The 17,036-nt window shown below is 34.4% G+C and overlaps 1 protein-coding gene and 1 long non-coding RNA gene across 2 annotated transcripts; both read right to left on the minus strand.

Moving 5' to 3' along the window:
• Window positions 1-11,910, minus strand: LOC139499896 (uncharacterized). The gene is made up of 4 exons (XR_011658259.1): window positions 11,780-11,910; window positions 9,149-9,386; window positions 3,166-3,250; window positions 1-190 (listed from the first exon to the last, which is right to left on the minus strand). It is a non-coding gene; the product is annotated as an uncharacterized lncRNA (long non-coding RNA).
• Window positions 11,911-14,277: 2,367 nt separating this feature from the next.
• On the minus strand, window positions 14,278-16,833 carry LOC139499897 (E3 ubiquitin-protein ligase TRIM71-like). The gene is made up of 2 exons (XM_071288526.1): window positions 16,779-16,833; window positions 14,278-16,310 (listed from the first exon to the last, which is right to left on the minus strand). Exon 2 carries the CDS (start codon window positions 16,278-16,280, stop codon window positions 14,520-14,522), a length of 1,761 nt encoding a protein of 586 aa, XP_071144627.1. The 5' UTR covers window positions 16,281-16,310; window positions 16,779-16,833; the 3' UTR covers window positions 14,278-14,519.
• Between the last annotated feature and the right edge of the window lie 203 nt (window positions 16,834-17,036).

The following is a 17,036-nucleotide window of genomic DNA, read 5'->3' on the forward strand; positions in this document are numbered from 1 at the left end:
TAAAATAAGATACCTTTATTAACTATGGGAATAAAAAATAAATACTTATCATACATTGAAACAAATATATGTCATCTATCACATTTTCAAATTAAAACATAATCACATTGTTTTGCATTGACTCAGCATTATAGTTTTGGTTTGGCGCGGTTTTTATTCTGGGTCATCCTCTTCATCTATATCTTGTAACCTAGAAGAATAAAAAGTCATAATTGTATTAATAGCCAATGTTAAAGAATATACAACGGACTTCAACATTGTTATTATGGTCTATTAGTAGTTGAAAAAGTACATGCATGTCTTGAAACCAAAAAATAACAAAAACGAAACGTTGTGTCGTATCCCACAAATGAAGCTAAAATGCATAATAAGAGTTTTTGATTGCATTTTAATGTAATTGTCATTTCGTCTTTATTGGAAGCTATCTCATTGGCATTCTTATTTAGTGTTTGCCGTTCGTCGCTGTTTCAGGTTCTGATTGGTTTTTCGTTTGTCTCAGCAAAAAGCAGACTATTGGTTTCCTCTTTTGAATCATTCCTCATGGCTTTTTTAGCTACTCATTTGAATGCACCCCGTCACTTTATCACTGGTTGGTAGTTGTCTCCTTGACAATCATAAAACATCACGTTATTTTTATTTTATAGACACATTATCGGAAAAAAATTGTTGGACAAATATCAGTTTGACTAAATGTGGGTTCACTTATTTTGTTGGTACCAATATTCGTGAATTAAGGTGGTATCTAACACTACAGGGAGATAACTCTGTAAAATCAGCTTAACGTTTTAATTACGTTGTGTTGTTAAGGGAATATTAAGCTTCTCGATGATCAAAATAAGTGTTTGTCAAACTGTTATATAACCAGTGTAATTTTTCTGATAAAACGGTTGGTTCAATTTTTTTTAGAATTTTTATATTTTTGTCAAAGGGTCAAAGTAAATACTTTATCAAAATTTCAAGAAAACTAAACGAGCTAAATTAATTTTAGTTAAAGTGTTGGGTACCACCTTAAGAAAAACTTGCATGTTCGTGGATATTTAGTTTCGTGGATTTGCCGAAGTTTGCATTCAAGCCTGTTGGAAATTTGTCGTTCATTGGACATTTAATTTCGTGATTTACCTTTACCCACGAAATCCTCGACACTTGGTATCCAACGAATAATAATGAATTCACAGTACACCAATTTTGATCATTCAGAAGCTTAATATATCCTAAACAATATAACGTGATCAAAACGATAAGCTGATTTTACATAGTTATCTCCCTGTAGTGTTAGGTATCACCTTCAGATTTTTGTTTGTTTGATATAAGTTATTCTGAATTTGTTTTATAAGTGACCCAACTTACTCAGTCTGACTATAATACCACAGTCCTATCCCATTGGCTCAGGGCTGCATGTATTGTACTTACTCAGTCTCACTATCATACCCACAGTCCTTTCTCCATTGGTCCAGGGCTGCATGGATTATACTTACTTAGTCTGACTATCATACCAACAGTCCTTTCTTCATTGGTCAAGGGCTGCATGTATTGTACTTACTCAGTCTCACTATCATACCCACAGTCCTTTCTCCATTGGTCCAGGGCTGCATGGATTATACTTACTTAGTCTGACTATCATACCCACATTCCTTTCTCCATTGGCCCAAAGTTGCATAAATTGTACTTACTCAGTCTGACTATCATACCCACAGTCCTTTCTCCATTGGTACAGGGCTGCATGGATTGTACTTACTTAGTCTGACTATCATACCCACATGCCTTTCTCCATTGGCCCAGAGTTGCATAAATTGTACTTTCTCAGTTTGACTAAAACACCCACAGTCCTTTCTCAATTGGTTCAGGGCTGCATGAATTGTACTTACTGCGTCTGACTATCATACCCACAGTCCTTTCTCCATTGGTCCAGGGCTGCATGGATTGTACTTACTGCGTCTGACTATCATACCCACAGTCCTTTCTCCATTGGTCCAGGGCTGCATGAATTGTACTTACTTAGTCTGACTATCATACCCACAGTCCTTTCTCAATTGGTCCAGGGCTGCATGAATTGTTCTTACTCAGTTTGACTATCATACCCACAGTCCCTTCTCAATTGGTTCAGGGCTGCATGAATTGTACTTACTCAGTCTGACTATCATACCCACAGTCCTTTCTCCATTGGTTCAGGGCTGCATGAATTGTTCTTACTCAGTCTGACTATCATACCCACAGTCCTTTCTCCATTGGTTCAGGGCTGCATGAATTGTTCTTACTCAGTCTGACTATCATACCCACAGTCCATTCGCCATTGGTTCAGGGCTGCATGAATTGTTCTTTCTCAGTCTGACTATCATACCCACAGTCCTTTCTCCATTGCTCCAGGGCTGCATGAATTGTACTTTCTCAGTCTGACTATCATTACCACAGTCCTTTCTCCATTGGTTCAGGGCTGCATGGATTATACTTACTCAGTTTGACTATCATAGCCACAGTCCTTTCTCCATTGGTCCAGGGCTGCATGCACTGTACTTACTGCGTCTGACTATCATAGCCACAGCCCTTTCTCCATTTGTCCAGGGCTGCATGAATTGTACTTACTGCGTCTGACTATCATAGCCACAGTCCTTTCTCCATTGGTCCAGGGCTGCATGAATTGTACTTACTCAGTCTGACTATCATACCCACAGTCCTTTCCCTTTTGGTCCAGGGCTGCATGAATTGTACTTACTCAGTTTGACTATCATAGCCACAGTCCTTTCTCCATTGATCCAGGGCTGCATAAATTGTACTTACTGCGTCTGACTACCATACCCACAGTCCTTTCTCCATTGGTCCAGGGCTGCATAAATTGTACTTACTGCGTCTGACTGCCATACCCACAGTCCTTTCTCCATTGGTCCAGGGCTGCATGAATTGTACTTACTCAGTCTGACTATCATACCCACAGTCCTTTCTCCATTGGTGCAGGGCTGCATGAATTGTACTTACTCAGTCTGACTATCATACCCACAGTCCTTTCTCCATTGGTCCAGGGCTGCATGAATTGTACTTACTCAGTCTGACTATCATACCCACAGTCCTTTCCCCATTAGTCCAGGGCTGCATGGATTGTACTTACTCAGTTTGACTATCATAGCCTCAGTCCTTTCTCCATTGATCCAGGGCTGCATAAATTGTACTTACTGCGTCTGACTATCATACCCACAGTCCTTTCTCCATTGGTCCAGGGCTGCATAAATTGTGTCTTGTACGTACTTCTCTATAAAAGCTGAAATGTTAATTAGGTAGGATAGATAAAGAAAACTGTCAAAGGAGTAGGCCCAGTAAGACCCAATTTTTGGTTCCAAAACAGCAGTTTTACAAAATTGTTAAAATGTAAACCTTTCTATACTATTAAACGAGAAGACCTCATTTTGGGTGTCGCTTCTCCTCCTTCCAAAATAAATTAATCATCATGCCTCTGTGTCCTATAGGTAACATGTATAGTCGCATTTGTCATCCATTCTTATGATCATTAAGTTGGGGTTATTTTGGGATAAAAACGAAAAAGAATGCGTCCGGATATTTTTCCGTCATTGGACAAAACTTTAAGTCAGATTAGACTTCCGGTTTGTGTCTGATTTCAAATATTTTGGCCACGAGCATCACTGAAGAGACATATTTTGTCGAAATGCGCATCTGGTGCAACAAAATTGGTACCGTTGATTTTATTACTACCACTGGGTCGATGCCTCTGCTGGTGGACTATTAGTCCCCGAGGGTATCACCAGCCCAGTAGCCAGTACTTCGGTACTGGCATGAAAATACGGATTTTTTGTGTTATTTAAATTTGCTGTTACAAAATATTAGAAATTATTATAAATTAAGGAATGTATCTCCCTCATGCAAAGCTCTGATTCCTTTCACGAATTTGACTATACTTTTTGGACCTTTTGGATTATAGCTCTTCATCTTTTATATAAGCTTTGGATTTCAAATATTTTGGCCACGAGCATCACTGAAGAGACATATTTTGTCGAAATGCGCATCTGGTGCAACAAAATTGGTACCGTTGATTTTATTACTACCACTGGGTCGATGCCTCTGCTGGTGGACTATTAGTCCCCGAGGGTATCACCAGCCCAGTAGCCAGTACTTCGGTACTGGCATGAAAATACGGATTTTTTGTGTTATTTAAATTTGCTGTTACAAAATATTAGAAATTATTATAAATTAAGGAATGTATCTCCCTCATGCAAAGCTCTGATTCCTTTCACGAATTTGACTATACTTTTTGGACCTTTTGGATTATAGCTCTTCATCTTTTATATAAGCTTTGGATTTCAAATATTTTGGCCACGAGCATCACTGAAGAGACATATTTTGTCGAAATGCGCATCTGGTGCAACAAAATTGGTACCGTTGATTTTATTTCTGTACTTTGAACATACAAAGACTATGAATAAAGTATATAAATTTGCTTTCTGCTGTCATTTTGAGTTCTAGCATGTATCATCCTTGCTTAACGTGTTTCAGTTTGGGTTATTTTGGGAGGAAAACGAAAATGAATAATATTTGCTATTCACTATCAATTAGTTTACAGTGGCGGATCCAGAAATTTTCATAAGGGAGGGGGCACTGACTGACCTAAAAGGGGGGTTGGGCGTTCCTCTCATGCTTCAGTGGTTCCCCATATAATCAACAAAATATCAATTAGTTTACAGTGGCGGATCCAGAAATTTTCATAAGGGAGGGGGGCACTGACTGACCTAAAAGGGGGGTTGGGCGCTCCTCTCATGCTTCAGTGGTTCCCCATATAATCAACGATTTGTTTTCAACGCCCCCACCCCCACACCCCCCTGGGATCCGCTTATGGGTTACTATCAACGGCGGTCACTGCGGATATATTTCTGTATACATACATTTACTATGAATAACTGTATTTGTTATAATTTACTATAAATTCCAATGGTTATCTTGGGGGGGGGGGGGGGGCTCTTTACTATTCATGGCGTTTACTGATGTGAATATATATATGTAAGTACCTTTGACTTTTGATACCTCTCCTGAAATTCTCTGTATAGTAATTAAAGTATATATGCATGTTCATAGAGTACAGAAAAACAGAAGGTATAAAAATAAGTATTTGAAAAATAGGGTGAGGGCAAAAAAATGTGCCCAGTCCCTAAGTATCTTTGACTTTTGATACCTCTCCTGAAATTCTCTGTATAGTAATTAAAGTATATATGCATGTTCATAGAGTACAGAAAAACAGAAGGTATAAAAATCGGTATTTGAAAAATAGGGGGAGGGCAAAAAAATCTGCCCTGTCCCTAAGTACCTTTGACTTTTGATACCTCTCCTGAAATTCTCTGTATAGTAATTAAAGTATATATGCATGTTCATAGATTACAGAAAAACAGAAGGTATCAAAGTCGGTATTTTGAAAATAGGGGGAGGGCAAAAAATGTGCCCAGTTCCTAAGTACCTTTGACTTTTGATATCTCTCCTGAATTTCTCCAGTCAGTATGTTTTTTTTACAGTTTACAGATTTTGCGGGTGTGTTCTAGTAGCTATTTATTGGAAAGTACAATGCTTCTGTTTATACATGAATATGGGCTGTTTTTTTTCTACAATACAATGAACATGTATCAGAAACTAGCATCATTAAGTCATGCTAAATTACTGAAATCTTCACACAATTTGAGCATTTGAGTGAATTATTTGAGTGACATTTTCTGTCTTAAATGGAAGTTGCGGCATTTGTTTTCATTCTTAATATTTAAATGTAAGTTGTATTAGACGATAATCCGTAACTTATATAAAGGTTGAGATTGAACACGGATGCGGTCACTTTCATTTTTTGACAAAAAACATATGAAACGTGATATATTATGGCATATTTGATTAGATTTTTCATATTTAAGCTTGAGCGTCTTTGAATTACTAAATGCGTTCAAATCTTTCACATAAACTTATCGAATCGACTGAAGTAGACATTTACATGTTGAAAAAGTGTCCAAATTCTTTCATCAGATGAACCTGAAGTTTGAGGCCAAAATCGGACCTACTTTTTTACCGAACGTGGCTACGTTTCCACACATCTGGCCAACTCAAATGAATGATAAGCTTTATCAGTACGGGTACTTGCTGACCACAATTTTATCACCAAGACAACCCATATGGCATAAAATATAAAAGATTGAGTAAATCGTTTAAACTGGAAACTAATTATAAAAACCCTGAGATCTAACGATCTAAAGCGATCTCAGACGAAGTATATGTCATTCGTGTTTAATCCTGAACAAATGTATGCCTCCTAGTGATGAATTTTTCGCTGTGTTGAAGACCCTTTTGGAGGCCTTGGACTGTTTTCTGGTCTTTGGTCGGGTTATTAAATCTTTGACACATGCCCCGTTTCCATTCTCGATTTTACCCGATGGTCAATTTTATAATGGCCGTAAAGATGTGGTTAAAACATTTAAACGATTTCTTGACGAGTCACACAGATAAATGAAATTCTACATGCTTTATAAGGTTTGTGTAGACGAAACGCGCGTCTGACGTATCAATATATAAGCCTGGTACCGTTGATAATTATATACATATTTTACAATAGTCATTTTGGGAGTCTTTTGTTATGCGTTTACGTTTCTACATTGGCTAGAGGTATAGGGGAGGGTTGGGATCTCATAAACATGTTTAACCCCGCCGCATTTTTGCACCTGTCCCAAGTCAGGAGTCTCTGGCCTTTGTTAGTCTTGTATTATTTTTAATTTTAGTTTCTTGTGTACAATTTGAAGTTTAGTATGGCATTCATTATCACTGAACTAGTATATGTGTAGGACTCAAATCTATGGCGGGTTCCAAATCTATGGCAAATATGACGTTATAAACGGCAAACAACTCAAATCTATGGCAGATTTTTGTTTACTCCAAATCTAGGGCTGGCCTTGCGGTCATAAAACTTTCGAGCACGATTTTTGTACTCAGACTCAAGAATCAACCAATCAAAATACTGGATTTTGTGTTTCGAGCACTTATTTTGTACTCGGAGTACTGAGTAAAGTTTTATACATATAACGTCACAATTGAATATCGCCATATTACATCTTTACCGCCGCTAAATATGGCGAAAATCCATAGATTTGAACACCATTCAAGATGAAGATATTAGTTTTCCCTGACAACAATTTGAGGGTGGTTTAAAGGAAGATGTGATCTATTATCCCGAAGATGGACAAAATGTGCTGTACTGGCCGAATCCCGCGATGAACTATGGCGCCGCTATTTTCAGTACCGCATATTTTAGAAAAAGGATTTTTTGGGCCCTTTATAGCGTAGCTCCGTGTTGAAGGCCGTACCTTGACCTATACTGATTTACTTTTATAAATTGTAACTTGGATGGAGAGTGGTCTTATTGGCACTCATATCACAACTTCCCATATCTACATGTAGTTACATCTAGTACTAGTTTACTGTCTACGGCTGGCAAAGTGAATTAAATTATATATAAAATTACCGTATACAAATTTGATTAAAAACGTCATCAAATAAAAAAAAAAGATGTATTGACGATATCGCTGAAATAAATATTTGAAAATTCAAACTGTTTCTTTTGTACAGAGCACATCATTTTAATCTTTAAGTGTGTATTAAGGCATATGAATTTATCATTTATGATTTTTTTTGGTTGACCATTATGGAATGTATATTTCACAAATGTTTAAAGACATGCTCCCGTTGTCGTATTTTTCCACTTGCTTAAAACAAGTCATTAGTCGAAAATGTACTGCATTGTTTTCCATTTGCACAAAACTTGCCATAGATATGGAAACAACATAAATCCGCCATAGATTAGGAAATTACAAAACTTGCCATAGATTTGGGATGGTATGACGTCACATTTACCATATATTAGGAATCTCCCATAGATTTGGTACCCACCATAGATCTGAGTCCTACATATATATTTGTTTAGGGGCAAGCTGAAGGACACCTCCGGGTGCGGGGAATTTCTCGCTGCATTGAAGACCTGTTGGTGACCTTCTGGTGTTGTCTGTTCTATGGTCGGTTAATTGTCTCTTTGACACATTCCCCATTTCCATTCTCAATTGTATTTACCGCTTGCTGTTCGGTGTGAGCCAAGGCTTCGTGTTGAAGGTCGTTCTATCCCCTGTAATGGTTTACTTTTGTACACATTGTGACATGGGTTGAGAGTTTTCCCATTGGCATTCATACCACATTTCCTTATTTCTATTAACTAATTATACTTGCTTTGCCTTGAATCTATCCCAAATTGTTATGCAATATAAGTATATTTGTAAAAACGATTTTAACTACACAACGTCATGTATATAATCCACAGTTTACCTGTCTGTAACTAAAGGAAGCTATCATTGTGAATTCCGGCATTTATTGGTATATTATTTCTTCAATAAAAAATAATATATAACTATGTCCTCTTGATATTTCTACTAAGTTTGTTAAAAAAACCCACAGAAAGAGGATTTTAACCTAAACATTGTATTATTTTTATTTATATTGAAGCAATTTTGTCCATGATTGGTTGTTTGTAGACTAATAATAGTGTATTTTTGGCGATTTAATTTTAATCATGGAGTCTGTTTTTCTCCGGCTAAATGCAAGATTTTATTGTTCACTTTGAACGTTTCGAAAGCAATAAAACTGTCAATTAGTTGATAATTGTAAGGCTTTTGTCTATTTTCTTCAAAGTTTAAAATGAAAAAGCAATAAACGCTTAAACTCACTTAACTGATTGACAGTTTATAGAAGAATCATTTTTAGGAAGATGATTAAGTAAGAACAGTTTTAACGTTTGGGTCTATTATCTTGAAAACAAAAACTAAACCGTAAAACAGCAGCACTGATTGTTTAGCCAAGATATCATCTGTATGACCCCAACTTTAACTAAAGTGTGTTTACTAGAACTATTGCCTTAAGGATAGGATCATTTCACAAGTTTACAAATTATAATTTACCATGGATTTAACGTAAATGAATAGTACACCCATAGCACTAAACTAGTGGTCCTAGTTTTAACTGAGTGGACTTGAAGAATGTACACAATGTATTTAAAAAATAAATAACGGATAAAAGAAAGCAAATTTTAGATCGCAAAATCAGTGCAAACTAATATCATTTTGCTTATGAATTGTTATTATACCTTCAACTGTTAAAACCTCTCCTTCCTCGTATTCCGATTCAGAGGATGATTTATCTGAAAACCGTTCATCTAGTAAGGCTGTGGTTGAAGAGTTTTCTTCTGACGCTTTTTCTTCACTAGCCTTCAGTCGATCGTCGTATGTGGTCCCATGATCACTATTGTCGTCTGAGCATGTTTCATCTAATGACTCTTGATGTACAAATAGAGGCTCTACCTTGTTTACTTTTGCTGCAAATGTCTGAAAACAAAACAATATAAGATAAGATAAGATAAGAATTTTATTAATTTAATCAAGAACCCATAAAGGGCATCATTTTACAACACAACATGATTGGAAAAAGCAAAACAGAAAACTAATAAGAGAAGAACTTTTTAATTATATTAATGCTTTGAATAACACTTTTAATGCTGATGAAATCATAATCTTTCAGTCAGTTTAATTGAAGTCTGGAGCTGGCATGTCAGTTAACTGCTAGTAGTCTGTTGTTATTTATGTATTATTGTCATTTTGTTTATTTTCTTTGGTTACATCTTCTGACATCAGACTCGGACTTCTCTTGAACTGAATTTTAATGTGCGTATTGTTATGCGTTTACTTTTCTACATTGGTTAGAGGTATAGGGGGAGGGTTGAGATCTCACAAACATGTTAAACCCCGCCGCATTTTTGCGCCTGTCCCAAGTCAGGAGCCTCTGGCCTTTGTTAGTCTTGTATTATTTTAATTTTAGTTTCTTGTTTACAATTTGGAAACTAGTATGGCGTTCATTATCACTGGACTAGTATCTATTTGTTTAGGGGCCAGCTGAAGGACGCCTCCGGGTGCGGGAATTTCTCGCTACATTGAAGACCTGTTGGTGACCTTCTGCTGTTGTTTTTTATTTGGTCGGGTTGTTGTCTCTTTGACACATTCCCCATTTCCATTCTCAATTTTATTTTAACTCTGATGAAAAATTTGATTTTATTATGAACTGTGATCATGCTCAGGTTTTATTAGCCAAGACATTGCATATAATGTTTAAACGTAGGAAAATTAATTTGTAAATTTTTAATCATTATTGATTGTATAAATTATGAACTTAAAAAGAGTTTTTTTTAGAATTTTTAGTATCATGAAAAGTTTTATTATTTAAATATTTCTTTTACATTATAGTATATATTTTTTAGTTTGAAAAGGATGAAAGTGTCTCATATGTCTTAAAGGCAGGGATCTAATATGGTTTATTGTATATGATGATGTATATTGGATCGTGACACTATAATAAACTATTTACTTACTTACTTACTTACTTACTTACTTACTAATACCATACTATAACATTATGGACAGGATCAGAGCCTAACACAACATGTGTTTTATATAACTATTATATTAAATCTTATAACAATAAAATATTATATTATTTCATATATTTTGTTTACATCTGGATCTTATTTCTAAACCTTTAATAATGTAATTTCCTAGGCACATGAGAGTTGGTAAATGCTCATTTGTGAACAGCCAGAAATATTTCTTATCATTAGGTAGTTCTTTAAAATTAGTACAAAAAGTGACAACTTTATCAAATAATAATTTCCTCTGTTCATTATATAATGGACAATTTACTGTAAAATGGGTCTCATCTTCAATAGAATTTGATCCATGTGATAAGCAGTGATGACATAGTCGTTGAGTTCTCTCTATGTATTTTTTACTATATCTATCTTTCTCAATTCTAAGATCATGTGCACTTATTCTCATTTTACATATTGATCTTCTTATACTAAAATATTCAAACATAAAAAGAAATAACTCGCAGAATTGCTAAAAAAAAAATTCTATTTTGAAAGCAAAAACGAGATAGGAATTGCGAATGTAAGAAATGCGATTCAGTACCGAAACTACATGCGCAATGAGAGAGTAACAATAAAAACACAAAAATGAAAGGCCCTGTCTTAAATACATATTATAGATTGAGGATGTTTTGAAGGTCCACGGGAAAATAGGACTAGTTTAATGAGTTTATCCTCTTGTTATAAAGATTATTTGTGCGTTTATTGATTTATTTTCTTATGAACATAAACTCTAGCACTATAAATGTTAACTATTCACTAGCACTGCTGATGTAACGCATAGTTTTGCAGATACATTTAATTATTAAGCATTGATGGTGTTAAGTTTTGTGAAGCTTGAGATACTAATATAATAATGAGCGAAGAAGAAGTGCAGTCTTAAGTTGTTCTAAAGACATAGTCTAGTAATATGGAGAAAACATTCAGTACTCAAGATCAACGCTAATGATATAAAGTCCAGCGCTAGAGATGTATAGATTTTTCATTGTCTAAGGTTATACAGTTGCCTATACTTGCATAAAACCACTTTATTTGATCTTTGGTGGATAGTTGTATCATGAACACTCACACCACATCTCCTTTATTTCATATGTACAAATGTACGTATCAAGCACTGGACCTACTTTTATAGCACTGGAGTTTACCACTACAGATCATTACTCTAATTCTGCATCATACCGAGGAAGTTATATGAGACTACCTATATAACACCCTTGATTATACTTACGGAGCTTCATAGAAATCACCTATTCTAACAAACATTTAAATGTTGACGAATTATTTTCTTCATTTGCTACTTACAACACGGCTCCTCTCTCGTCGAACTTTTGGTTTCCTTTGGTTGATCGGATTCCATTGTCTTTTTCGTCTACAGCAAAAATATTGTCGCAGCTGACAGTAAAAAATCAGTTTAAGTATAATGAGCAGAGGTGAAAACCATAGATATACATGTGTACATTTACTTACGGTACAGGACAAAAATCTTTCTAGAATATATATCCAAACCTTTCAAAATGTGTACATATTCAAATTTCGTGGAATTGAATAACTTTTCTGTTTTGACTAAGCGAGTGAACTTAATATAGTATATATTTATTCGCGCTCAACGCAAATTTACTAGGACGTAACTGGCTTAGTCTAAAATATAGTTTTGTGGGTAAATTATGATATTCATACATGTATGCATCAAATGTACATTTGGAATAGTTGGAAACGTTGCCATATTTTTTTTGTAAATTGACCATAAGCGGCCAGTCTTGCCATAATCAACACCATCACCTCTAGTCTAGATCATGTTCAACCCATTTGAAATAACCCATCATATAACTATTCATGTTGATTGTTTTTAAAATAGAGTTAAAATAAACCACAAAAAAAAAAAAACCCAAAAAACCACAAAGATATCAAAAATCATCTACCCGCAAATTATATATATATATTTTATGATAACGTGAAATATTGTCAGTGATAAAAGGTATAACCGGGAATTTTAACATTTACCAGTTTTATCGAATTAGTTATGAATTGTCTACAAATTAAGATAATCAAAGTTTAAGAAAACAGACGAAAGCTAGTCCCAATAAAGGCAGTAAAATTAATTGATCAAAAGCTACTTACGAATATACAAATATTGTCCGGAAGCGGCTGTGTTCTGACCTCCATCTTGAGGACTTAATAATAAATGTAGATACAAGCAGAATTTAATGAATGAAACATTCGTTGCTGAGCTTATTTCTATGCACGAAATATGCCGAGGCCTTTGTGTAGAGGGATACAGAAATTAACATTCTTTTATAACATTAATTGCAAAATAAAAAAAACAGTAAATTATCTATCTCATCTCATGTATTTATATCAATCTTTTCTAAATTTATATTAATTGATTGATAGTAATTACGGATTTGTTGCCATACTTATTTCATAATTTCAGAAAATTAGTTTTATAAGTTCCTGCTTTTAGCACCTCTGTCATGTTGTAAAATCCTCCGACTAACCGTTTTATTACCAATCACTATTTTTAAACATTTTAATAAACGTTTTATGTATGGCTTTAAATTTATAAGTTTGAATTGAAAAGTTATGGGTGAAATGTCGAACTTGACAATGTAATTATTCATTTGTATCTGATCACGAGGGTCTTCACCACGAATATTTCATTTCTAAATCTTTCTTTTGTCAAAATAGTTATAAAACGGATAGAAAACTGTATTTTCAGAAATATTTTCTATCATATAAAATATTCATATCAACTTAATTTCTTTGTACTAACATTTAATATTTATATTCTATTTATTTGAATGAAACAGAAGTTAAATCTGTTAAAACCTCTATTCCAAATAATTAAGTTAAAAAGAACTTAGAATCGTTTTTATAAATTTAAGACATATTATGATAATAATTTCGAGATCATAATTTTGTAATTTAAAAAAAAAAATTATAAGTCTTAGCGTAGACAGTAAAATGCGGAAAAAAGTCACACCGAGTTCACAAATGAAAACTTTTTATTGACAGTAAAAGTGTCATTAGAAGTAGGATGGCGGTATCATAGACATAAAAAGATGATATTGTGTATGTAAATCCAACGATTGATAAATTAAGTTGTGTTATAAAAACACATTGGATCCAGGGAAATAAGTGACCTTGCAAATATTCCAAGGTTACTTGTATTCAAGTAGTGACATTATTTAATATCAGACAGTTTGTAATAAGCAATAAATCATTACCTGTTATTCAATATAATATCTGATTTTGTTTTATTTTATTTCATTTACTAGTATTGAAACCCATAGAAACTGTAGTAACAGTGGTTTGATTACAACAATTTGTCTCTCATGCCAAATGTGTTAATTGACTAGGATTACTATATATATAGTTAACTTGTCCGGTCGAATGTCGATGGTTCTCTACGGACTCTCCGGACACTCCGGCTTTCTTTGACCATCAAATATGAAATAACAAAAACAAACACACCATCCTCATAATGGCATTGGTCACAATTATGTGAATTTCTTTGAAAAATGGTATCGGTGGGTTGGAAAATTAGACATACTTAACCGTAAAAATCAACCTACAGACTTAAGATGATGATGGAAGTTTTTTACCACTGGAGATGTGCCACCTTTATACTTGCATAGTTACATATAAGTTTGAGTTAAACAAACATTGTTAAATTACACATTACACCGAATTTTAAAGAAATTAATTCCACTTCTTTCTTCAAAAAAACACATACAAACTCAAATTACCACACTCGAACTACATCTAGCATAAATCATCCTTATGCATGGATTATGTTATAGTTTTTTTATTTGTACTGATGAGCATTATTTGCTCAAAATAATAAATAATTGAATTGAATTGTTTAATTAATATACCTATACACACTACCGACATTATTTGATATCTAAAATGAACAAGAATGCATGTTTATTTGTAAAATGATATATATTTGACCTTGAACAATTGAAAACATGGGGCAATATATCAAACAAACAATATCTTTTGAAATAATTCCCAAAGCACAAAAACGTATGTTATATTACTATCGATACACAATTTTATACATTGCAGCAAATTTTCCGTTCCGATTGCTGACCAGTAGAACGGAATTTTCTTTGTCAATATAAATAGTCTGAGGACGCTCTAGTCCAACACTTTTCCCGAGAAGTATCCGAATCTTATTTCTATCAGGAGAGATAACTACAATACAATGAGTATCACTGCACGCGACGAATATATTGCCGTATTTGTCTGTTGTTACGCTCTGGGGCCCTCGCATGTACTCATTTTGGTACGTCCACATCAACGTACCCGTTAGAGAAACGCAACATAAAATATGCTTTTTGGTGTCTGTGTAATAAATGCTATCTGTACCGATATGGAAGTTTTCTAGCCTCGACTTGATAGTTGTACTCTTAATCCTGTTTCCAAAGTAATCTAATTCAAGTAACTCGTTGCCTTTCATGCCAACAAAAATAGCGTAGTCGTCACTACAAAGTCCCCACCCTGACTTTTGTAATGGAATCGTGTCTATAATATCCCCGCTCATACAGTTGATTAGTTTCACTTCGTTTTGGTCGGGATATGTGACGGCGATGGTGGTGCCATCTAACTGAGTTACGTCCCATGGATCGCCAGTTATTTTTATTTCTTTTAGATATTTCCCTAAAGCGTTGAATAAAAAAAGATGGCCATTTTTGTAGGACGACTCGGCCACTATTATTTTTTTGTCTATTAACCTAATAATACTAGAAATTATACCAAGTTGTCCAACAGGAATTGATATTTTCCTATGAAAAAGCAGTGATATTTTCCTTACATCTATTTCGTGTCGATTTTTTTCAGGGATTTGAGTAAGTGACGTTTTACCGCTTTTTAACGTAATTTCTCTTGACGATCTTGGCGTTGTTAGAGATCTAGATCGAACCACCGGATGTAAATCAGATTTATTCGCAGTCACTACGTTTATTTTACCGAATGATGTTATTTTACCCATGATCAGTTTGACACTGGGGGACGTTTCAAATGAAATATCAACGTCTATCGTCGTATCACTGGTCTGCAAGTACTGCAAGTAACTTCTGCTCGATTCCAGCTGGGATTCTGTATGTCTAATGCCATTAAATGCTTGTATATCAGTAGCATGTAGTTTAATGCCTTTCAGATCTCTTTGTAGTGAAACCAAATTATCGCGCCTCTCGTTTACTTCTCGAAGAACTGTATCAATCTTTGAGTGCTCGCGAGATTTAACTCCGTGTAATTCGTTTGATATTTCTTCCTCCAGTTTGTCTAAATGTTCGTTAAAATGTGTCCTTAACGTCAATATTTCACTTTTTATTCGTGCTGCTTCCTCTGTGATTCTATTCAAATTGTTAGACCTACTTCTGGCTAATTTATCCAAGTCTCCTACCACACATTCGATGTCTCTATCCAGTTCCTGAAAGGCAGACGACGACTTAACTGACGCAGCCACACTTTCCAATGGCGTCACATCGTTACATTTATGATGGTCAGTAAGGATACACTGCATACAACATGATACCTTGTGAGATGGACAGTATAATTCTAATTTTCGCTTGTGCTCGGTACAGTCGGGATTGATCGTGTGAATGAAAGATGGAAGTTTTTCATACTGAATGGCGTCTATTGTGGTATGACCACGTGACATTTTCATCCGTTTGTGGTGGTCGACACAATCGTCACAAAGTCCTTCTTCGCATTCTAAGCACCATCTAGTTGATTTTGACTTTTTACGACTAATTGAACATGGACCACAGAACAGTTCTATGTTTTCAGTTGCCATTTGATGGGGAAATTTATCTTATTCCGAAATCTGTTAAATAAAATGAGAATATCAATATTAACAGTCAAACCAATAAATAAAGATATATCTCAACGATATAGTCCCTCTCCGTGTAATTTCCTTAATCATATAACACATAAATGATAAATAATAAAATTTTGCAGTGAATTATAAAATGCAACCTCTGACATGATTTCAATTCTAAATTTTTGTTTTATTAATTAAAAAGTCGTTCATTACGTCCAAGGATAAAACATAATAGGTATTTGATTAATCATGGTCAGATATTCTGTCCATAATTCCAATAAAATCATTTGAATAGTTTGGTCAAGTGTCAACTTTAGATGGTTATATTTGCGAAAATTAATAAAGAAAACAGAACGTTTGTCCCTGGCATTTCAATTGAAAAAAAATATAATGCAAATAACTTCTTTTGCATGATGTCAGACTTTTAAAAAGAAAAAAATATGTCTAATAACAATGTAAAAAGAAACCTACCTTGATTTGAACAGGAGACACACATAATTGATCTTGTAATTATTTATTTAAAACTAAATGTCTTTTGTTATCTGCGTGATTTTAACGACACTTGTTAAAAAGACGTAATTAAATCGTTAATGTTTTGTCTTTAAGTTTGATTTATTGAAATAGATTCGTTCCGTTGAAAAGAACAAGTCATATGGCTGACCGTTAATGAAAGTTTTTGTGTACACTATTAGAAAGGTAATAAAGTTAAACTTTTCAACAGAACAATTG

This window comes from Mytilus edulis, chromosome 13 (assembly GCF_963676685.1).
Source record: "Mytilus edulis chromosome 13, xbMytEdul2.2, whole genome shotgun sequence".
Lineage (NCBI taxonomy): Eukaryota > Metazoa > Mollusca > Bivalvia > Mytilida > Mytilidae > Mytilus > Mytilus edulis.

Excerpts from the sequence above, each read along its gene's own strand:
- LOC139499897 (XM_071288526.1), bottom strand. The coding sequence starts at position 16,280 with ATGGCAACTGAAAACATAGAACTGTTCTGTGGTCCATGTTCAATTAGT.